The following is a 16,565-nucleotide window of genomic DNA, read 5'->3' as shown; positions in this document are numbered from 1 at the left end:
ACTTGACCGGGGGGATTGGTATCCAATCCAAAATCCAGCATGGATGACAGAAGAAAGGGGGTCCCATCTTACCTACCTTAAGAAGGAAAATTATATGGTAGGCTTCCATGGAGAATTTTCTCAAGCAACCAATACCTCTGTTTTTTAATTCCCTTGGTTATTGATTCCCAGAAGCAAATTCATTCAATCCACAGACTCAAAAAGATAAAGAGGCATAAGTTGCAGGTCACAATATCTTAAGCGACAAACTTTGCCGTATATACATAGACAATGCTAGTCAGTATTATAATAGTTCAGGCCCTTGACTTCATCTTAGTCCGACATCAGTTTGTTCATTAATTCCTCAATTTATGAAAATGAGTTAAGATTAAGTCCACCATAAACCCTAAGGCTAATTCTAATTGATAGGTGATTAAATTCACCCGTCCAAAATCCAATCTTCTGTTCAACTACATGAAAGTAAATAGACAAATGATCCATGCATGTCAACCCTCTGGAACCAACTTACTGCACCAAATCCACCCCTTGCAGGGTTAGGCAAAGAAAATTTGGGGATCATAGGAGGTAATATCAGTGAAATCCTCATCACCCAAACCCAATGGCCTGCTGCTTTTATCAGTCCGATTCATCCATCTCTTGCACTGATATCTACCACTGAAACCATGTCTCCACTGCCATAACTGGCGCACTTTATAAATGTGGCGCACGCTCCACAGGAAATGAAAAAAGAGCAAACCATAGGATTCAGATACATGAACTACTTAAGCTGCATTTCGTAAAATCCATCAACTATATTGAAAGAGGAAGAGATTCTACATCAAACCACAGGGAAATACCGCCAATCTTAATTTTAAAGAATCACTACTTTCCATTACAATGCACAATGACCAGCATCAAATACACATTTATCCTTCGGTGAGTTAATGCATGCTGCTTCCTTTCTTTAATTCACTTCTTCACATTGGCATTTGAGTTATACTACAATTTCAAATGTGTTACATGCTCGGCACTGGATGTACAAAGCAGTCATATTAAACATAGTCTGCATACAGAAATTTGGTGCCGCTCTGCATCCTCTGTCAAGATGTTCTGCATGTACTTCACCCAATCGATCTCGCAGGAAGTCCAGGGTTACCTTATCATTTTCAAGGTCAAGTCGCAGCTTGCAACAAGTACAGTAGATGAGATGAAGGGCCTCTCGTAGCTCTCCTTGTTTGCAGATCGGGCACCATACTCTGTCATTCTTGACATGATAGCATCCAAATATTGTTAGCAAGCAAAAGGTGACAAAAAATTGAAACTACACCATAACCCAAGAGAGAGTAAATGCAGAACTCTGAAGTACATGATAGGAAGTGGTTTTTGAGGATCAGTATGTGTGGCAGAAAAAAAAAGGAGAGGCAATGACAGAGAGAAATGATTTTCATTCAATATAAAGTTCCCCTCGATTGGTAACAGTTGTTCAGAGGTGGCCAACGGCCAACCCACTACTTCATACATCATTTAGGGCCTCTTAAGATTTGTAATTTTGTCATGACTTCAACAGTTCAGTACATTTTCTTTTTGCAGACAATATGACAACACACAAGCCAATGAATCCTTCTGTCACATCAAGATGTACATAATCCTTTTTCTTGCAGACAATATGACAACATTAAAGTCCTTGTCTGCATCAGAATGTACATAATCCCCATTAGAAACAAACGACCGCACGTCAGTGTGGGCAGAATTTGCATCAGGGAAACACACATTAGGCATGAGGTCATTCAAAATTGTGCATCATCATAGCTTAGTCATAGTTTAGCTTCAATGGACCCAATGAGGTCTTTATACATAGCATGTCAAAAGAATTCTTGATTGAAGCTTAAAGATTCATAGTGCTGGGCAGGTGTATCCTGATCCACCCTCTTCTTTTCTGGCAACCTATGGCCAGGGAGAGAGATACATATTTCCTTCAAGCCTTTTAAGGTGATGAGTTGCCTTCTTTTCTTGAAAATTTTGGGAGGTAAGCAACAGAGAGGAGCCCAGCTAGAGGAGCTATTTCCCAAAGGAGCAATTATAACTTGTTGCCTGCTAAAGGAATCTGAGAAGAAACAATGCCGCCTTAGGATTGGGGATAAATAATAGTGTTTAATTTCGCAGAGGTATTCTCTACCCCCCACCAAAAAACCGAAGCAGGTAATAACAGGGTGTCGTGCCCATTGGATTGAAATCCTGGAAACTTTCTGCATGACCGTCATGACATATGGAGTAAGGTATTAACCCTGAAAATTGCATCCTATGTTCCAAGAATGATGAGTGAATTTAGAAAAGCTGACTCCTAAGGGCCTATTTGGATGTTTGAGCCCAAAATCCCAGGGAATTCATTGGCTGGGCCAACATAGGTAGAAAAAATCAGCCTAGACTAGACTTGTATTCATAAATATTGAGAGGCTTTTGGAGTGGGCCAGCCCGAATCTCATAGGGAGATATTTGTGAATACAAGCCTAGCCCAAGCTCATTTTTCTTAGCTAAGCTGGCCCAACCCATGAATCTCATGGGATTTTGGGCCCAGACATCCAAACAATCTCTAAATGTCTTGGACAATATGGCATCAAACCTGTGAAAGTGAGCCTACTCTTCATGCCATCAACAGCAAGCAATGTATTTTTTTTAAGAAAAAAAATGAATATGCACATCAGCATGCATAGGTTTTACATGAGATACAAAATGAAAAGGCCACAAGTTTGAGCAGAGTCCATTTAACTCACATTTTTGCCACATGAGCATGCCCAAGTAAAATATAAAAAAATAATGCATTGGTTTCTGTACATAGCATTGTTTGAAAGAAGTGACATCGCGATGTAGTTGCTCATAATTTAATAAAGACCCAGATTGCTTATAAGCTGTTCGTACCTGGTCATCGTTAAGTTGCATGTGTTCAAAAACTGCTCGAGCTAAGTATTCATCTTCTTCTTCAAGAACCTCTAACTCTGTACATGATTAATTAGCCACCCATTAAGAGATAGGGATGAATCATCAAAAAATTATAATCAAACAAGAAATTGAACTGCTCACTGTTGCTGCAATTAGAAAATGATTATTGAAAGAAACTGCATGAACAGTACAGATTTGCTTGAGTTAAGACCATAGGTTAAGTGCTGGTTGGCACAGAATGGTAAGTACTAGCGCCAATGCCATATTGATGCGAGGCACTGGCAAGACACTGGTGCACTCCAGTGGTTGGTACACTGAAGTGCCATTGCGTGTCAAGTAATGATATGATACAGCACAAGCCAGGACATGACAACATATGGTACCTCAATCCTTGTGCTTAACATATATCCAGTTCTATAATGACACCAAACTAAGTGTAATAGTAGCAATCATTGAAGAGGCTACAATTATGACCCAATATACTGATAGACCTGTACAGTTGCGTGGAAAAGCTATCATACAGATATTCTAATATTCATTATCTTATCAAGTAATATGGAAGGATGTGTCTACATGTGATCTAAAACTACAATACTATAAAGCATACAACTTAAATTAAAATACTACCAGAGTCTGAGTAGTCTGGTCCTATTTGCACTTAACAATAACAGAAGTGCACTGAAAAGGAAAAAAAAATGCTGTTCCAATTTTTCAAGGCTCAGAAAACATTTGAACAACATATTCAAATAGGTGCAAATACAGTGTTATAAATAAATAGTGGATTATTTAGCTTGAATTAAAACCTGCAGTTGATCGAAGAGAGTGAAGTAACAAGTAATAGATCAAGCAGTTGCTGCATAAAATGATTGCCCTGTGACAAATATGATTTTGTACATGATTACCAATTACATGAAAGAATAGTCCTGGTTGCTAGATGATATTCAAGCCATTTGAGAGCACCATGCTAACTTTTGATATCATCTCACTGGCCTCACCATTTTATTTAGTTAACAAACTATATTGAGTTGGCAAGATATGTAGTTCCACAAATTCATACTCACAATATTGTGATTCAGATTTATCGCTCAAGTCTTTTCAACAAGTTACACACAAATTCATTTGAATGAATTATCATTGCTTCATAAAAAGAAAGAGCTTGTTGCTTATTCTTTTAGTGGCCATTGACATTTTTGTCATACAAAAGAACCACCGAGAAGAACAATAAGTAATATCTCAAGAAATCTAGAATGGGGAATCTAAAATCTCTAAAGAGAAACTAAGAAACAAGGTCTAACAGGTATTTTGAAGGAAAGAAATAAGATAAGCTGCAAAGGTGCAAGTCACTGTTATGAATGAATTAGAAGATGAGCTTACAAAGCACAATATTATATACAGAGTACCAAGCATGTAAAGCTCGAATTAGGCTTCTACACATTAAATGCTCCATAATCTTCCCTGAAACATGACCTCATCATCCTACAAAGTCTGGTATGTTTCTTGAGCCATGATTATGTCAGCATACATGATTAAATAGCAATGCTGTTTGTCAGCATACATGATTAAATAGCAATGCTGTTTGTAATTCCCTCTAAAGCAAACATGTGTAGAACACTATGTATACTTCAGCATACTCTAATAAACAATGTAAATTGAATAATAGGAGCATGTTGCTAGATTTACCTCTCCTGATCAATTCCTCTCGCAGATCTTCATAAAGTACTCTCTCCATTTCTAACATTAGCTCTTCACTTTCAGTTTCCGTTGAGCTACTTGTAGCAGACCATCAAATTCCCATATTAGATCACTATTATTCGGAACAAAGGTTATCTGGTTTTTGCTTGAAGATGACTGCTTAATCTTCTGCAGCTCATCAGAAACTATATTCCTGAATGCAGTTTCCGCAATCTCCTGTCAAATTTCACAGAAGTATAGCACATAATAAGAAAAGAGTTAAAAGTAACAAAATTTCATGGAAAAAAATATTTGAACAGATTAATGAACTGATAATGCACCGATTTAGCTTCCGAAGACAGCTCAGTGAAACAAGTGACAGTATAAAGATCAATATACAAGTGCAACAAACTCAGATTTTCAAAGCAAACCTATTCATACCACCATTTAACTATGACCTCTTGAATATGCTTCCAGAAAACTCACCAAACAAAAAAAACCTTTGTACCTCAAAGCACTTTAGAGCCTTCAAACCTACCACTATGGATGAAAGCTAGTCACAATGTCATCACCCACATTACACTGAGTTTCGTTTATATGCACTTCAAGTACATAAGTATACATATTTATATCAAATTATAGCATAAATACTGATCCAATGCCAGTCATCCCCCATAAAGGCCCTCCCTTTTTTGTTATTTCACTGTCCTGAATATGGATTAAATCACCATAATTACCCAAATATCATGCCTTCACTGGCTAAAAGCTAGTTCAACAAAAAGAATCTCAAGACTTCCACTAGTGCCCACAAATGACCTTGCTGGACAATCCTGATAGCTACGGGCTACAGTATTTTCCAACAAAAGGAATTCATCCATAACCTCCATATAATTGAAATACAAAATCATTTTTGTGATGCAAGTAAACATACATACAAAGCATGACCTGAAGGATTAAAATAACACTCATATTCTTCTTCCTGTTGTCTTCTTCAGCCACCTATGACCATATATAAGATTATTGCTACTATAGGCTGATATTAAGTCCCACTAACTATCAAAATCATGGACACTGCCTCAATATAGTACCCTCTAATGCCCTCTCATATAACCTGAATGTGCTTCCAGCAACACCCAGTTCTCACCTTCTGATCCAACCTGCAATATGACCTTTCTACTTTTTTTATCATATTTCCAGGTTATATCCAACATCACTATTAAGCAACCAAATTGTTTAATACACATGGACTTGGGGTGGGGGGGTGACTGGAGTTCTTATGGCTTCTTCAGCACTAACACTCAATTTCATGACCATTCTCTCTTCAATCAAACTCTGCATACATCATGTTCATCCCAATCTTGACTCAGCCATTATCTTAGGGTGCATCAACTTAGCTCTTGCCCATGATTGGCACACACTGGCACTCTTGCATGCCAAGTACTGGCAGGCAGCCAGTGTTATGCCAAACAGAATGCTAGCAAGGCATTTAGTAAGTTCTGCATCTTGCATGCTACACCATGCTTACCACACTTAAAACCATAAGCAAGAGTCATCCACCTTCTTCCTGTGCAGCATCCGCTGGTAGTTTATCTCCCTCAGCATGGCATCATTGAGACTAAAATGTCTTTTGCATGAATGGCAGATCCATCACTGGCTGCTGCTAACTATTAGCAATGCATGCCTGAAGATCTCTACAATCAACTGCCGATTTGAGCTGCAATTTCTATTGCGCGCCAGCTTTCATTGTTTCCAATTGTCTCTATCAGCTGAGGTATTTTGTTTACAAACTTCATTAGCCAGCAATTTTTTAACATCACTTCATCAACCTCCTTATTTTTTCCCATATATCTCACAAAGGTCGCAGTTTTCAATAAATCTAGGAAAAATTTGTATTAACCATACATTTAGGCTCCTTGCGATGTTTACAACATGCTTGCAAGAACATCTATTGAGTTGCCTATTTCAGCAAGTGGCATTGCATGATTACCAGTTTGGTCTCTCCCAGCTTCTTTTGACATAAACTAAGCTTGCCTCATGGCCAACATTTGCACAGCATCAGCTAAATTGACATATCATACAGGTAATTACCCCTCATCTGCGGCAATTGCCATTGAGGATTGAGAATTATCTCGTAACCCTTATATTGGCACTCAGGCCAACCCTTGTTCAGTCCACTCATGCTTTAATTACTATGCTATCTTTCCTGTTTTATCCCTTTGTCTTAGTGGATCCACTATTTATTGCATTGCTGGTCTGTTTTTCTTCATACCAACTCTTGGCGCACCATCCAATGTAAAGGATGATGTTAGAAGTATTTATATCATAATACACAGACACTGTGACATGTTTCCTCCAGTATACTGTCCACATATGTATTCAATTACTTTGTATGCATGCCCATGAATTGTATGTACACTTTTCTCTACATATATGAAACCCTGGTTTTTTGTGACGAGCTTACTGTAAGTAAATACATTAAGCATGTAGCTTTGACTTCATGTGCTACTAGAATTGCACCCACTTGAATGCTTGCTTCTCAAATCTTAATATGTTGGAGGAAAATTGCTCATTGATATAAGCTGAAAAACAACTAATGAAATGGATATACACGTAATGGCAACAAACTACCCTGCCAAGGAGAACGAATTTTGGAGTTAAAGACTGAAATACTTATGCATGACTTGTGACTATCTGTATACAGTTTTTTTTTCACAAAATGTCAGTTGTGTGATTGGCTCATCTAACTCATCAATTAAATGTAAATGAAGATGATCATCTATGTCAGCAGAACAATTATCATAACATCAAAGTATTTGTTTTTTTTTAAAAAAAAAAAATCCACCCTTCACTGAATGATAGTCTTATTGATATTAGTAAACCGTTCAACATGAAAACAATCTTAATAACTCATCAGGAGGATGAAACCTATATGAAGCTGCTTTTATGCCCACCTCAACAACAAGATATAAACAAAAGTAGAATTAAGTGGCATAAGTTAAGCATAACAGCAATTGCATAACAAACCTTCTTATTCAGAGATTGCTGCCCACTTGATCTGATTTTCCAAAGCAACTGGGCTCTCTCCTCTTGAACTCTTCTCAGGCAATTTTGCCTAAGCTGCATGAGATACAATTAGATATTATACATCAATGCGATTAAAATAGCTTTTAGGAATTCCCAGTAAAAAAAAAAGCTGAAATAGATAGAATATGCAAGCAAAATGAGAAAGACAGTGATAAGAAGCAGCATGAAAATTATGGTGAGGGTCTGCTGAGAAAGTCATATATGCATCACCCATAAACTATAATTGGTTACCAAATGTGAACAAATTCAAATAACATGGACTGGTAACAATGCCACTGTTTGAAAGAATAAGTTTGTAATTTAAAAGTTGGTTAGCTGTTAAAATGAAATAATAATGGCTTTTAGAATGCACCAACTGCAACAGCACAATCTATCATCCTGACTTAGATGCAAGAAGAGTTTGTCGTTTTCAGGGAGACATGATTTGTTTAACTGTCTTTCATCTTTTTTTTCCTTTTCTGTGACAATTGTTTAACCTAATTCGAGAATAACAACAGTTAGATCATCCAGAAACTATGAAATGACTCGTCCATGAGTTTGAATCTTAGAATTTGGTGAAGGGATGATGCAGTATTTGAGAAAGCTTACTCAAAACAAAGAATAACCGAAGACTGGATGACCAAAAAGCAGCCCACAAGTAGCATTTGACTCAAAAAAGAAAACAAAAAAAAAAAGGCACAGATTCATGTATATAATGGCATCCTATCAGATTAAAATAACTAGGATATCATTTTTCGGGAAAAAAAAATCATGTCATGGAAAATTAATGGACCTGATGATAACAAACAAACTATTAAAAATTACAAAACCCTAAATTCCTAGAGTAAAAGTAATTAACCAAAGCTCTCGAAATGGTGCAGAAGATCAATACCTTCTCCTTCCAATTGGGGTGTTGGGTTTTTATAGATGCTCTTTTGGATCGATTCCCATCCATGAAATTGGACTCCTTCGGCACTTAAATCGAGACCCCTTCCTTTTAGATCGAGGGGGAGGGGGAGCGCTTCCCTCTTCCCGCGCTTTAATTTGCTGGTGGGAAAGCGGGAGACGGGGAGAAGATGTAAACCTAGTTCGGGGCCTCGAGGAGGGAGCCGACCTCTGGAAGACGACCACCGTAGGTGTGCTTACCGCCTTACCCCGAAGTAGCAACATAGCAACAGCTCGAAGCCCACGGGTGGCTAGGTTGAATGATGGGCTTCTCCAGAACGGCCTACCACAAGTGTAGGCCCAGATCGGTTTACCAATTAACATATAAAATATAAAATTATATATATATATATATATATATATATATATATATATATATATATATATATATATATATATATATATATATATATGCATGCTATCATGGAAGAGACACTGATTGGGACCAATTGTTTATTGAGACGCACTCATGATGACGTGGTTAGGTCACCAAATATGAACTCGAACCACCGATCTATTGGCCGTGTCGGAAAAACTGCATCTCACAACGAAGACTAATAGTTTTGATTCAAAAAAATGAAAAAGTTTCTTCCTCAATCAAAGGTCAAAACATGGTCCAACAACTTGCAAAATTAGATCTAATAATTTACAAATTTTGATTAATGGTTTACAGACTTAACTTTCATATAAAAAAAAATTCTAAATAAGTAAGTAAGTACTAGCAATTTGAGAAAAAAGATAAATCTTAAAGAAGAAAAAGGCATCTCTCCGCTCTCCTAGCTCGCATTCAATATCTAAATGTATTCGGTACAAAACTTAGCTCACAAAAGGCTCATTTGATGAGTAACAAGGTAACCATATCTTTGAGATCAAAATTGAATAAATCAAACATAAAAATTTTGGGTTTGCTTTTATTTATTTATTTATTGTTTGGATAATGGGGTCCAATTTTGTACATCTTGACGTATAGATATAAATTCATCAAAAAAAATATAGATATAAAAATAATTAATATTTTATTTTTATCGTAAAGTTATAAAATAAAGTCAGTTGTAATATATAGAGGAAAAAAAAATCCAGCATAGCAATCAAAAATTATTAAAAAAAAAGTCTGAGCCTATGCATTCCGATCCTTGAACGAACGTCCAACGACAAAAGACTGGATATAGATTTCGAGATAGAAGTAAAAGTAGTACAGATAATATCCGTCTAAATCCATTTTCGTATCCGATCAATTCGGATATGAATAGAAATTTTAGGATCCAATTAATATCCGTATTCGTATCTATATTCGTAAAAAAAATATAGATATGAATATGGATAAACAATTATCTGATCCGTATTTGAATCTAAATGTAATCCTATATAATTTTATATATTACTTATTAACTTTTTAAAAAAATATATAATATATAAATATATTATTAATTTAATTTATTATATATTTAATAATATCTTTGATTCTGTAGTTATAAAATTTAATTATCTAAGTTATATTCATAATTATATTATATTTCAGTATCGAATTATATCTATATCTATTTAAATAAATATGAATATAATTTTTTATTTAAATAATATTATATTATATTATATTTATTTAAAATAAATATGAATATAATATTTAGCATTTATCATGTACCATATACTTCAGCCTATTGAGATGCTCCGATGTTCGCAGTTATTCTCCCCGGATGATGATCGCACCGTGGCCCGGCCCAATTGCGCTCGAGCCTGGAAGCTTCGCTTCTCCTAGTTTGGTTTCTCTTCTCGCTCCCTCTCTCTGGCATCAATCTTTTGGTGGCAAGTAGAAGGAGAAGCGAATCGAAGCAAAGCAAAAAGATGTCTAAGTCTTGCAAGGGTCTGGCCATGGAACTCGTCAAATGCCTCAGCGAATCCGACTGTGTCAAGGTATCCATTACGAAATCGTTGGCCTTTGCTCTTTTGTTTAGCTTGGTATTGTCTATTAATATATTTTGAGAGAGCGAACTTTTTGGAATCGATAACACAAAGTAGTCTATTGGGAGACGTGAATGATGCTTTCCCTTCTCTGCTGATAAGGGCCAGATCATTTTCGTGGAAGAATAGTTTACCTGGAGTGGGGAATTCTAACATCTCATATCAGGTGCATCAAACTGGTTTGTTTAGTGGTTTATGAATGCATAAACTCATATCAGAAACGAGGAAATCTTTAATTTCCTATAAAAGATCTGATTTTGGGGCGTTTGGGGGAGGATACCTACCACAATATGTCATATTTCCCTCTTCCATTTATTGCTCTACAAATGTCCGATAAAATGTGCCTGAAGATAGGGTTGAGATATACTTGACTTTCTAAGTGCTAAATTGATCATCTGCAGTATGTTAATGATATTAAAATGTTTGGAGAGGTCGCCTTGATGGATAATTCGATGGAGGTTCTTGATTTACTTGGATGGCTGGTCTTGAGCAAAGTATCCTAGAGATATTGCAAATTGCAAGGTCGCATTGAGTAACTGGATGGTGTTGTTACATGAAAGGACAAGAACTTAATTGTTGGAAGTGTGTATTGATGTTTGCTAAGGTAGAGAGCAGTCTTTTGTCATTTAGCGGAAGGTCTACTTTTGTCCGAGCTGCTATTTTCCGTCCTTTGATGGATGATGTCCTCTCAAGATCCTGGCTTTAGTGAGAGAATACAAAGCGATTATTGTTGGTGGTTGGAAATGGAGCATCTGTATTTTGTTTAGACTACAGAGATATTGATGAAATTAATCAGCCTAATAATTTAGTTGATGCAGTGGCTGAGGAATGAGGAGGAACTGTGGTAAATGGTGACTAAAGTTATAAATTATAAAGGAATCGGGGACTTGAATTTTTGGATCCAAACTTCTTGTGTTTTTGCACTGTCCTGGAATCTTGGGGTATTATGATAAGAATTTGGCTAAGGATAGCTAATGGGGACGTACTAGGTTTAAGGAAGGAAATTCAGATGCGAGATATTGAGTTGTCCTGATGTTTGTTATATATGGTTGTAAATGATGCCTGACAATCTGATAAAACAGCCCGGTCATTAGAAATAATCAGATCTTACAAATTCCAGATGAAAAGAAGATATGCCTATATATATATATATATATATATATATATATATATTAATAAACAACAATTTTTTTTTTTTGGGTACTTCTCTTATTGCCATGGTAACCATTCTATTAGATGGCTCATTTTGGCAGTTGCATACTTTTAAAGCATCAAAGATCTCTCTCTCTCTCTGTGTGTGTCACACACCCACACACACACACACAAAATCCATCTAGCATCTTTTTTTTTTTTGGGGTAGAATTGAAAGAATTGAAGCATCAATTCTAAATGCAAGCTTGATGAAGGCCTTCAAAGATCCCCAGGCTGTTGATCATGATATATAATATTTTGTATATCTAAAAGTAAAACTTGTGTCTGGAGCTCTTTTACCTTGCATCAGATGGAAACTATGAATGGTACCAACGGAGTTAGTGAACTAAAATTTTTCTATCCCATGTAAATTAAGAATTCAAACTGCTGATAATATCTAAACATCTTAAAATTCAAACTGCTGATATTGATCTAAACATCTTAAAATGCATACTGAAGAAAATTCATTTAATTTATATGCTTCTAGACCATAAGTAAGATGAATACATTGTATCATGCCATTTTTTTGGTGGGGAAGCATTTCATGCATAAATATGGAATTGTCAAACAAATTAGCTTTTGATTGTGATTTATTTATTTTTTCAAAAGATGTTGTCAATCATGGTTAATGGTGTGGATTTCCAATTTAGACATTTCACCACTAATTTGACATCTGTGTAGAGCTAAGGCTTTAATTCTGTCTGAAGAATATTAGCTTATATCTGTGTGTGCTCTCATGGATGAGCATGCCTCCCTTTGTCAGCACAACTTGCCTCCATGGTAACACACATCATAGATGAGTACATCACTCTCATGTTTTGTTTGCAGGCTATATGTACGAGTGGGTAGACAACTGATATTTTAGTGGATTTGTCTGTGAGAGCAAATGTTCTTTAGGAAAACAAAAAATGTTAAAGTGGAGTTTTTGAAAGGGCAGAGAACATGAAATGATGTGATCTGTGGAGTAGAGACAATAAGCTTTTTTGGTTGTGGATTTGTTGCATATTTGTGTAGTATTACTAGTCAAGGTGGCCCAAAAACAAGGGATGCGAAACTGAACACATGGACACATGAACCTATCATGAACACCAAGTGTTATCATTACAAAATATGATAGTTGATAAACGCATTCTTATTTTTTGCTTTTCTAAAAACTGAATGTATTTTCAATAGTTTGATGAACATGTTTTTCCTTTAAAATCTTCAACTATAATACTGGAAGCATTGAAATGGCTTTGCCAACATTAAGTAGTAATTACAACAGTTCTTTTGGTTTGGTTGCTTGGTTGGCTCTGTATTCCTTTTCTAATATTAGTTTGCTATTATGTCTCTTCTTTCTAAATCAGTATGGTGGAACCTATGTTTACTCTTTGCTTCATTGTGCTTATTCAGGTTGAGAAGCGACCATACAGGGAATGTGCAGGTGAGAAGGTGCCTTCTATACCAAGCGAATGTGTAGGCTTAAGGGAAACATACTTCAACTGCAAGAGAGGCCAGGCATGTAAGCAAGTCCCACGGACTACTTTAACAAAATCATAGTGAATACTGGAATGCCTTTGCATTGTAGTTATACAAAGTCCATCGTCCCAGAAACTTTCACAATCTACTTTTTAGCTTATTTTCCTTTTTCTGTTATATTCAAAAGAAAAACAAAAAAGTTTGACTGGTTGCTCAGTGGGCAATGATTGTCAATATGCAGTTTAATCATTATATCTGGGTAAAATTTGTGATTAGTGCCTATGAAATGAAGAAATCAAAAGTGACTGGAAAAGAGAGAGAACCCCCCCCCCCCTCCCTTCTCTCTCTCTCTCTCTATATATATATATATATATATAGATCTCTAGAGTGCAGAGCTAAGCTATTCAATGAATTGCATTTGCAACATTTTTTGGGATTTTATGCATGCACTTGTCCTCTTTAAGTTTTTATTGCATTGATCATCATCCTACTTATATGCACCACCATGCTTATTAATGGGGCAGCGAAGATAAATTAACTGATCTTTTACTATTTTTTTTGGCTTGTTTGATATCTTATTTCCCATTCTTGAATTCTAAAAACATGTTTGATGCAATTCAGGTTGACATGAGAGCAAGGATACGTGGGAATAAGGGCTACTAGGTGGAGCTGGTCTATGCACACACATGCACCGTGACTTGAAATTTTGTACACTTAATTCACCTGGAGGAACATTTCTGTTTGAGGGGAAAAAAAAGACATTTCCATTTGAGGAAGCTAACTACTGTATCAATTGATGTGCTCCAAGATCTGATCCAAGAGTTCGTTTGTTTTACAGTAAATTGGTCTTTCAACATTACAATTTTTATACAGCATAGTTTGTAATCTAATAGCAGAAACAAAAAGCTATAATTCAGCAATTCTTGCTCCTCCTATTTAAGAGTTGGGATCTTCTCTCGATTCTGGCCTACTGATTTATCCAGGAATGATGGCCTGACTGCTTTGTAGAAGAAAAACGCCATTACCTTCGACCATTCATCTGCCGTCCGAACACTGAAACAACAGAAAAGGGGATCACTTTCAGAATCATTTCAACTATCTATTGCAGGGCTTTAAGATGCTCTTGTATACCTTTATCGCGGTGCAGTATCTTCCCTGCATGTGTGAAGAGGATTTCAGGGAAGCCCGACACCTGCAGGCATCTACCAGATCATGCTCAGCACAAGCATCTACAGCTACACACTGCCACCATATAATTCTCGTTAGAATGTGAAAGATGATCACTTTCTCTAGTCTCACACTGGGAGACAAGCATTTGGATGTCTTACTCTTGGTGAAGGCAACCCAGATTCCCAGAACATCTGCACTGCCCTCTCCAGCTCGTTCCTTGCCCTCTCATTCTCTTCAGGCCTGTATATGATATCGAAATGATTTCAATGAGATACATTTGTTGATACCACAATGTAGGAATGTGGATTTAAGAGAACAAGAACTGACTCTTTATATCGATGATGAACTAGTATTATCAGAGGATTGAAGTCCTTGAACACAGTATCCTCCCACTCCCTTGCAGTTATGTCGCGGATTGGTCGAATGTAGTTATCATCCTGCCACACAATCTCCTTGTCACTGTCATAATCTTCATCGTCATCCTTCCTTGCATTCTTGATTGTGATCTTATTGAAGAATTGATCGAAATTGAACCCCCACCCATCGGCGTCTTCGGGCCAGGCAGGATCATCCTCTTCGACAACTAGAGGGTAGTCAGCTAAAAGCTTTTGCATTTTTATCTTCCTCTGGACTGGCTCGGTCTCCTCTTCCACATCCGGTGCATTGTCGAGCACCTCCCTGATCCTTCTCCTCATCTCCTTTCTCTCCTCCTCGGTCATTAGAAACGGGCCATCATCATTACCAGGGTTCTGTTCTTCCTCGTCGGAGTCAGGTCTTCTTCATCTTTCCCATCGCCGAGGACTACGTCAATTGCTTTGGAAGCTCTCACCTTCTTCGCAGTAGTAGTGGCATGTAAAAAGTTTGATGAGTTCTGAGCTAATGTTTGAAACGACATGTAACACAATGGGAACCAGAATTTTTTTACCGGTTTTGGGGACCTGGGAACGAAACCACCAGCAACTGTTGAAGAGAGTTTAAAGCTCCCGTAACTCTTTGGGTGCGGAGGAACGAAGCGAGCGGATAGAAGTGGGACTTGGGGATGGGTCTCTTCTCTTGGAACAGGCGTCGAACAGTTGAGGAGCAATGGACATTGTAACGCCATTCTGCGAGCAAAGAGATAATTATGGATACTATGAACTTCGTTTTGATCTCTTGGCTAGCTTCAGTTGAGGGGAAGAAAGAAGTAATGCCTGCTTGCCTTCTGGTAGAGCTTGAGTTAAATCAAGAAGAGAGCACTCTCGGTGGCTTTTGTGGGATAAACGAAGGGTAAGCAAGCGTCCACGGCTTTCCAAACGGAAGTTCACTTCTCAGTACCCCAGATACCGCGACAATGATTGGATAAGGATGCCAAGTGGGCCGAACGTAGACGGACTTGACCCACTCCTGACCTAACTTGGACCTTGGCCTGCTCTCTCTCAAGCCCAATACTCGTCTCTCTTGCCCACCGCCGGGAGACAATACCACACTCAACCTAAGCACGAAATCCGCTGGAGCATTGCACCGCCCCCTGTTTAACGGCACGGTGGTTTTTTTTTTTTTGCGCTACTCTACAAATTTTTGTGAAATACTGATCGCATTTGCACAAAAATTTTCTGCTATTTTTAATTTTACTCTTCATCTAAAAGAGTAATAAATCTTTGCTATGAAAAATCTCTGTAAATTTCTGAATCAAATTTAAAAATAAAAAATCTTCGATATTTCCAATTTAATTGAAAAATAAAAACAATGTCAAACATCCGCAAACACCGATACATATTTTGTGTACCAAACAAACAAAAAAAAAAAAAGCACCAATGCGTTTCACCAGAGTCGGATACCGTATTTCTTTTCCGGTCGGATAAGGAGTTTCCATCCATTTGCTTTACTTATAGCTTGAACGAGGAAATTAAAGCCTCTTGAATTCATTTAGTCCACCATAACGCCAAAATGATAGAAAATCACAAACGTAATAAAAGAAGAAAGTATATGTTATCAAAAATTGATGAACGATTCTTCGACTTGGGATAAATTTGATTCCAAGGAAACCTATAAAACACAAGAAGGCAAAGGAGGACCTTTTCATGAGAAAAGTTTAAAGGAAAATAAACATGATTTTTCATATTCATTATTTTCTAATTAAGCAAATAATCAGAAGATTAGTTTTTTCAACAAAGGTTACTTTGCAGGCAATTCCCTTTGCAACCAAACGAACC

The 16,565-nt window shown here is 37.0% G+C and overlaps 3 protein-coding genes across 4 annotated transcripts; 1 reads left to right on the top strand and 2 right to left on the bottom strand.

The window, feature by feature from the left end:
- Positions 1-771: 771 nt before the first annotated feature.
- On the bottom strand, positions 772-8,784 carry LOC105034810 (uncharacterized). The gene is given in 6 exon segments (XM_010910108.3): positions 772-1,243; positions 2,896-2,972; positions 4,597-4,692; positions 4,695-4,824; positions 7,612-7,704; positions 8,543-8,784. Coding segments are annotated over 6 exon segments (729 nt in total). The 5' UTR covers positions 8,606-8,784; the 3' UTR covers positions 772-973.
- Positions 8,785-10,298: 1,514 nt separating this feature from the next.
- Positions 10,299-14,093, top strand: LOC109505272 (mitochondrial protein pet191 homolog). 2 transcript variants are annotated; one of them, XM_073259611.1, is made up of 3 exons: positions 10,299-10,506; positions 13,138-13,246; positions 13,825-14,093. In XM_073259611.1, the coding sequence occupies exons 1-3, from the start codon at positions 10,438-10,440 to the stop codon at positions 13,827-13,829; spliced, it is 183 nt and encodes a 60-aa protein (XP_073115712.1). In that variant the 5' UTR covers positions 10,299-10,437; the 3' UTR covers positions 13,830-14,093. The 2 variants fall into 2 exon arrangements, with proteins under 2 accessions (XP_073115712.1, XP_073115677.1); XM_073259576.1 differs by having other exon boundaries at positions 10,301-10,506; positions 13,138-13,242.
- LOC105037367 (thioredoxin-like fold domain-containing protein MRL7L homolog, chloroplastic) lies at positions 14,015-15,750 on the bottom strand. Its single transcript, XM_073259635.1, is given in 7 exon segments — positions 14,015-14,256; positions 14,325-14,403; positions 14,406-14,445; positions 14,532-14,613; positions 14,701-15,145; positions 15,148-15,205; positions 15,299-15,750. Coding segments are annotated over 7 exon segments (1,002 nt in total). The 5' UTR covers positions 15,476-15,750; the 3' UTR covers positions 14,015-14,135.
- Positions 15,751-16,565: the final 815 nt, after the last annotated feature.

The sequence above is a fragment of the Elaeis guineensis genome, chromosome 1 (assembly GCF_000442705.2).
Source record: "Elaeis guineensis isolate ETL-2024a chromosome 1, EG11, whole genome shotgun sequence".
Lineage (NCBI taxonomy): Eukaryota > Viridiplantae > Streptophyta > Magnoliopsida > Arecales > Arecaceae > Elaeis > Elaeis guineensis.
Note: the sequence above shows the minus strand (reverse complement) of the source record. Positions and strands in the feature narration are given on the sequence as shown.